This window comes from Podarcis raffonei, chromosome 12 (genome assembly GCF_027172205.1).
Source record: "Podarcis raffonei isolate rPodRaf1 chromosome 12, rPodRaf1.pri, whole genome shotgun sequence".
NCBI classification, from domain to species: Eukaryota; Metazoa; Chordata; class Lepidosauria; order Squamata; family Lacertidae; genus Podarcis; species Podarcis raffonei.
Window position 1 is genome coordinate 48,015,632 of NC_070613.1, and position 7,829 is coordinate 48,023,460.

General features: G+C 43.3%; 1 protein-coding gene across 1 annotated transcript in view; it reads right to left on the reverse strand.

The window, feature by feature from the left end:
- The window catches only part of TGM4 (transglutaminase 4), a 30,777-nt gene extending 23,318 nt beyond the window's left edge, over window positions 1-7,459 (reverse strand). Inside the window, exon 1 of the mRNA XM_053410183.1 lies at window positions 6,832-7,459. Coding sequence (XP_053266158.1) covers window positions 6,832-6,847 — 16 coding nt within the window. The 5' untranslated portion in view covers window positions 6,848-7,459. The remainder of the gene's footprint in view (window positions 1-6,831) is intronic.
- Window positions 7,460-7,829: the final 370 nt, after the last annotated feature.

The window sequence follows — 7,829 nt, forward strand, 5'->3', positions numbered from 1 at the left end:
CCAGCAGCTGCATGTGGAGGAGCGGATACGCGAACCCGGTTCCCCAGATTACGAGACTACTGCTCTTAACCACTACACCACACTGGCTCACAGAAGGCAATTGTTATGTACTGAAGTTCTCACCCTGGGCCAGCAGGGGGATACTGTAGATAGTTATGCAAATAAGGGATCGAAAGTGACGTTCAGTGATTGGATAGTTTTAGAAAGTTGTTACAGTTACGTTGTACTGGAGCTCTATATAAGCAGGCTGACTGAACCCTTCAGTTCAGTTCTGTCCTGGCCTGTGAATAAACAAGAGCTGTTTGAAGAATCGCTGTGTCATCTGATATGTTCACCCACAACTTAACAGCAATATAATAATAATAAATAATAATAATAATAATAATAATAATAATAATAATAATAATAATAATAATTTATACCCTGCCACTCTGGCTGGGTCTCCCCAGCCACTCTGAGCGGCTTCCAACAAAATATTAAAAATATCATAAAACACCAGACATTAAAAATTCCCTGTGCAGGGCTGCCTTCAGGTGTCTTCTAAAAGTCGGATAGTTGTTTATCTCCTTGACATCTGACGGGAGGGCGTTCCACAGGGCGGGTGCCCCTACTGAGAAGGCCCTCTGCCTGGTTCCCTGTAACCTCACTTCTCTCAGTGAGGGTACCGCCAGAAGGCCCTCAGAGGTGGACCTCAGCCTGAACGATGGGTGGAGACGCTCCTTTGGGTATACTGGGCCGAGGCCATTTAGGGCAATGGTTTTCATGTTTGCCTGCGTATTAGGGGAGGCTGGCGTCTCATTCAGCTTGGTGGTTTCTGAAGTTTAAAGGCAATGTTAATGCTACAACATGTATAAGCTTACAAAAGGTAAAAGGTAAAGGCCCCCTGGATGGTTAAGTCCAGTCAAAGGCAACTATGGGGTGCGGCGATCATCTCGCTTTCAGGCCAAGGGAGCCAGCGTTTGTCCACAGACAGCTTTCTGGGTCATGTGGCCAGCATGACTAAACTGCTTCTGGCACAATGGGACACAGTGATGGAATTCAGAGTGCACAGAAACGCCATTTACCTTCCCGCCGCAGTGGTACCTATTTATCTACTTGCACTGGTGTGCTCTCGAACTACTAGGTTGGCAGGAGCTGGAACAGACCAACAGGAGCTTACCCTGTTGCGGGGATTTGAACCGCCGACCTTCTGATTGGCAAGCCCTAGGCTCTGTGGTCTAACACCTGCATCCCTTCTTTGTACCCAGCATGGAAACACAGCGGGCCAGCGGAGGAGAGATGCAGCAATCCACTGCTCCTCTGTCAGTCTGCTTAGGAGAAGGCAAATATTTTTACTACCCTGCTAGCAGCCTGTGTTTCTGTGCTGGCCGCAGAGGAAGGGGCTTCCTCCCCACTGCATAAAAACAGAGACTACTATCAGTGCCTTAGTACTGATATTACAAACCTGCGTAAGAAACATTACACAGGTTTGTAGTTTTTGATACCACCTTTACTTAATATCAAAGGAGAGATAGAAATGATCCCATGCCATCTTTGTGCTTACACCTAACAGGCGATATCGTTTTAAGTCTGGCCAAACTTGCATTCTAATTCCCCAAGGAGCTGGTTGCAGAACTGGCCACGGAAAGTCAATACAAAAGCACCATGGCCTTATTTCTCATTTCTGGATGAGCAATTTCCTGCTTCTTAGAGCTGTACCTGTCCGGGGCACTTAAGACGTGTACAGCGAGAGAGAGAGGGAGTAGGGACAGCAAACACTTTCTTTTTTAAACTATTGTTGCATTGATGTGATGACAGATGTGCTAACTATTGCGTGTCTCCCTGCCGTACAGTTACTAAAAGGCACAGGCACAGCTTTGCAGGCAAATGTTGACCATTCTAACTTTGAAAGGCTACCTCTTCCCTCCCATTAATAAATCCCTCAATCTGACCTTGAGTTGGATGTGAGTTAGACACGTTATTTTTTTACAGTGGGGTTTGGAAAAGTGGATTAGTCAGGGTGAAATATATGTTGGAAATGTAAGGAAAAAGAAGGCACCTTCCATCATATGTGGTGGACATGTAAGGTAGTAAAAGAATTTTGGGAAATGATATATAATTAATTGGGGAAAATGCTTAAAGTAACTTTTTCTACAAAACCCAAAGCGTTTCTTTTAGGAATTCTAGGTGCCGAAATCCCAATGGAGCAGAAAAGACTATTTATGTATGTGACCAAAGCTGCGCAGATGTCATTGGCCATGGGATGGAAAGATGACAAAGTCCTGGCCGGAGAAGAATGGCAGATTAAGTTGATGGATTATGCCGAAATGGCAAAAATGATCTGCAAGAATCAGAAATCAGGAAGACCAAAATTTTAATAAGGAATGGGGGGAAATTATAACTGAGTCAAAATGAGAGTACCCCTAAACATTTTTTAAGAAAAAAAAGCACTGCATTAAATTATCAATAAAACCAGTTGTTAGAAACAAGTTAACCATTCCCCCCAGATATAAATAAAATTAGCAGTTTTCAAAAATATGCGCTGTAAAACAGATTTGCCTATTAAAACATCTCTCAAAGTTACATTTCTAGGCAGTATTTATTTCATGCTTGGGTAGAATCTTAGGTTCTACTTTAACATAGTGGATCGACGGACAGAACGTATGATTTGCTTGTGTCACTCAATGCAAGACAGAATATAAATCTTTCATTCCGCTTACGATGACATTTAGTAACACAAGCAGAAAGTTTAAGCATGCTTTCTATTTTTATGGGCAGAGACTGACTCGCTGTCTTTAGCAGCAGAAACCAACAGGAGTAGGTTTTAGCAATGCAATGCAATGAATGAATGAATCTTCATTTGCATCAGCCACCAGCCATAGCAATAAAACAAACAAAATGCGGTATACAGAAGATAAAGGTAAAAAGTCAATTATATAAAATACATTTTGGGGGTTTGGATCAATAGTCAAATAATGGAACTTATTCTAATTGCCCTGGAATAGGGTACCAGAGAGTCAAGATGACTAGGTGGAAAAAAATCATACCACGAGCAAAGTTCCCTTATTGTGGGCAGATTGTTCTGTCACTCAATATCATATAGGCGCTGTCTAATTAAATTGCTTACTTTACTAAAACCCAGCGTGAGTAGCTGTTGTGGTGATAAACCACAAGAGTGAAGTTTTTGGTAGACAATTTTAGTCCAGGTGCTCTTAGCAATACAATGTTCTTGGCCATTTGAAAGAAAATGGGTGGGCTCACACATCTCAGCAAATGAGCAACAGGTAAAGGTAAAGGGACCCCTGACCATTAGGTCCAGTCGTGACCAACTCTGGGGTTGCGGTGCTCATCTCGCTCTATAGGATGAGGGAGCCGACATTTGTCTGCAGACAGCTTCCGAGTCATGTGGCCAGCATGACTAAGCCGCTTCTGGTGAACCAGAGCAGCGCACGGAAACACCGTTTACCTTCCTGCCGGAGCAGTACCTATTTAACTACTTGCACTTTGATGCACCCCATCGTGGGGATTCGAACTGCTGACCTTCTGATCGGCAAGTCCTAGGCTCTGTAGTTTAACCCACAGCACCATCTGTGTCCCTGAGCAACAGGTAGCTCTAGCCTATTTCACGGATAGGCAAAAGACACCTACCAGATAAGAGTTAGACTACAACTTCCATCAGCTCCATCTGATACACAGATTGTCTCGCCCGAGTGGTGCATGCTCTAGTTATCTCCTGCTTGGACTACTGCAATGCGCTCTACGTGGGGCTACCTTTGAAAGTTACCCGGAAACTACAACTAATCCAGAATGCGGCAGCTAGACTGGTGACTGGGAGCGGCCGCCGAGACCACATTACTCCGGTCCTGAAAGACCTACATCGGCTCCCAGTACGTTTCCGAGCACAATTAAAAGTGTTGGTGCTCAACTTTAAAGCCCTAAACGGCCTCAGCCGTTTCAGTGGGAGCGTCTCCACCCCCACTGTTCAGCCCGGACACTGAGATCCAGCGCCGAGGGCCTTCTGGCGGTTCCCTCGCTGAGAGAAGCGAGGTTACAGGGAACCAGGCAGAGGGCCTTCTCGGTAATGGCGCCCGTTCTGTGGAACACCGTCCCACCAGATGTCAAAGAGAAAAACAACTACCAGACTTTTAGAAAACATCTGAAGGCAGCCTGTTTAGGGAAGCTTTTAATGTTTAATAGATTATTGTATTTGAATAGTCTATTGGAAGCCGCCCAGAGTGGCTGGGGAAACCCAGCCAGATGGGCAGGGTATAAATAATAAATTTATTATTATTATTAATTATTATTATTATTCCATCAGCCACAACCAGCAAGGCCAATTGTCAGGGATGATGGGAGTTGTAGTCCAACAACATCTGTAAAGAACCACTTTGGCTCCTGTTCTGAAAGAGCTCATCCTCTGCCATTTTCTACCGAGAATCCTCCTCTCTTCTTCACACCGTTGGAGAAAAAATTGACCCAGAACACCCCAGATTTCGGTTGTCTCTGCTGGAAGAGATACTATTTCCACTTATGCCAGTGTAGCAAATGTGGCAAAGATTGGGCTGCCAATTTGGTGCCCCCTCTCTCTTTTCTTTACATATAGAAGGAAGTTGATTAGCTTATGTCTGATATCACCTTTATACCGTACTGGCCCGAATATAAGCCACACCCAAATATAAGCTGTACCTTTAAAATTCAAGGGGGGGGGGAGGAAAAAAGACAATACCCGAATATAAGCCACTCCCTTAAAATTCTGCAGGCACTCACACCCTTCCGTTTTACCGTAGGTCTGTTTCAGCAGCGATATCGTAAAAGCCCATTTTTGTAAGGTTGTGAATTTAAGTTGCACTTTTACCTTTCACGGTCGGAATTTTTGAAAAAAGAAGAAGCGAGGCTTATATTCAGGCCAATATGGTAATATCACCACAGCTGAAGGAAAGCAGGAAATAATAAAGGTGCCCCAGAAATATCCTCTAATCAAATGCCTACTGCAATTGTTTGCTCATTACAAAGTGGAGAAGTTCCTTTTAAAGGAAATAAAAAGGGAATTAGTAAAGGCTTTCTTCTCTGTTAAGCAAACAAGAACAGGAAACAAGGGGTAATAATTTGGCATGGGGAAAATGTGTCCAAGATGAATTTATTCTCTATGGCTAGTCATGCATGATCCGCTTCTCAAAAACTGCGTACAATGTCAACACCGGGGAATTGTTATCTACGTCAATGGACGCTTAGCTTGCATTCTCCATGGGCAGATTTCAGGTGTGCTTTTGAGCGTCTCTTCATCTTTTGATGTGTATATGCGAAAGACAGGTTACTTCTACTCTAGCCCTTTTCTCTGGAATTGCCACAACCGGCTCCTAAACCTTTTACAGAAAATCCACACAATGTCATTGTGACATTTATAGTGTTTTCTGCAGTTCCCCCCTAATTCCCCCCTCCAAAAAACCCTGATTTTATTTTTGCAATAAAACAACAGTAGTTGAAAGTATGTACAGGAAAGCACTATTGGATTTTCAAAGAACAACTGTGCCTTTAATTAAATGCTTCCTGTTTGCTTTTTTGCTTTTTACTTGGCATGCATGCTCATAAAACCATTAAAAAACTATTAGTCATGCTGATAAGAAAATAAGACCTTTACCCTGTTTCCTTGATAGCACAAGGATGGAAAAATGAAAGAACAGTGGCAAGAAAAATTGATGAGCTACGCAGAGGTGGCTAAGTTGATGTACAAACTGCGAGATAAGGACAACTGTGACTTTAAGGAAGAATGGGAGCTTTTTACAAATTATCTAAAAAGACAACAAAATAAAATGGATTCCTTGGCAGGTTTTGAATAAACATACAGAGATTTATTGGTTGATAACATGGCAGATAGATAATGTAAGGATATGTATAATTTCATAACATGCAGAGAATAATATTTGCTGAGAAATCAGAGAGAGGCGCTGAGGGAAAATTCGGGGGGGAGGGTTGGGGGGGAGGGGAAAAATAATGTATATGATATGTTTTGATAATTTGTTGTGTTGAAATTGCTAATAAAAACATTTAAAAAAAGAAAATAGGAAAACCCCAGAGCCTAGGACTTGCCGATCAGAAGGTCGGCGGTTCGAATCTCCTCAACGGGGTGAGCTCCTGTTGCTCGGTCCCTGCTCCTGCCCACCTAGCAGTTCGAAAGCACATCAAAATGCAAGTAGATAAATAGGTACCGCTCCTGCGGGAAGGTCAGTGGCGTTTCCGTGCGCTGCTCTGGTTCGCCAGAAGCAGCTTAGTCATGCTGGCCACATGACCCGGAAGCTGTACGCCGGCTCCCTCGGCCAATAAAGCGAGATGAGCACTGCAACCTTAGAGTCGGTCACGACTGGACCTAATGGTCAGGGGTCCCTTTACCTTTAATATACATGAACCCAGTGCTTTTTTCTGGGGGAATGTGGGGGTACACATACCCCTAAACATTTTGTGAATCTAAGTTTGGCCTCATTGAGGGGCAACATTTCAACATGAGTAGGAAAAGGAGAGTACCCTTAAACATTTTTTTTAGCGGGGGGGAAAGCACTGCATGAACCTCACAAGCTTTTTAATGGGTCTGTTAGTTCTTTTAGAGTATATAGAATAGGGACACAAACTTAAAGGGCATTCTACCCATGTTATCTGAAGATCAAAGAGCAGCATTCCAACATTTATTAAACAATTATAGCTGTTGGCTCTAAATCTCAGTGGCTGATGTGCCCATAAATCCTCAGCAGTAAACTCATAAAATCATTTCATTGCAGGTTGTGTTACCCAGGGCTATCAGATAGAAGCAAAGAGGAAGAAATCAATTCGAGGAGAACTAAACATCCTTTATGTACTTACCAGCTGCTTTGCTCATGATTTCTCCTGGGTTTTGCTTCTGTAAGATTTGCACAGGCAGGAGCAGCCGGTCCCACGTTTTTCTGACTGGGCTGAAGGAAGCTGCCTCCTATTTATCAGGTTCTTTGAGGTGTGAGAATGCACACTGCAAGGGGGTGGGGCTAGGAAAGAGGAAATTGAAATGCAAGAACAACTTTCAAAGTTTGCAACGAGAATGAAACCATCCCAAGTAGCCGAAAAGACATGTGCCAATTAAGGCCGTGACAGGTGGCTTATCTGAAATCAAGTGAAAGTCACTCACATGCCTTGCTTTCATTCACAATTTGGATGAAATGGACTGTATCAAAATGGCCATCAGAAGAACTTTACTCCTTAAGGGAACATCGTTTCTCCCATTAAGTCAAAGGTTTGGCCGAGTTATTGGTTTAATCAACTGCTCTGGCCATGGATTTTAGTGGCGTCAGGATCAAGGACTCACTAAAACTCGATAATCCTCATCTGTAGCCAGTTGAGGCTGAAAGCAGAGGAAACCTGCACAGATATTTATTTAAGGTTGGCATTTTCAAATACAGAATATTTTATTCATTTATTAAGTTTGTTAGTTGCTTTGTCTTGCCCAGGGCAACCCAAAATGACTTACAACCAAACAGACAAATGCCTCACGCATAGATACTTTAAAACCAGGAGGTGGCGGGAATAAAAATTAATTTCTTCTTCCCTGAGTAGTTCAAATTTCCTGCTCAACCCAAGCAAAATACAATGGGGTGGTAAAATCATGGTGTTGTGAAGCTTGACCCACTTCTCAGACCGATAAGAAACACAAGGGCTGCAATGATTACCTGAAAACAGGCAACCCCTTTCTTAGCTCAGTGAGGAAATGCCGCAAACTCTTCTGACATGGCCAAGTTATTGTATCATTTGTGTGCTTGGGGCTTTGGGGCTTTGGGGCTCACCTACCACTGGTATGTGGCCCCCACTTGCCCCTGAGAACAAAATCAAAC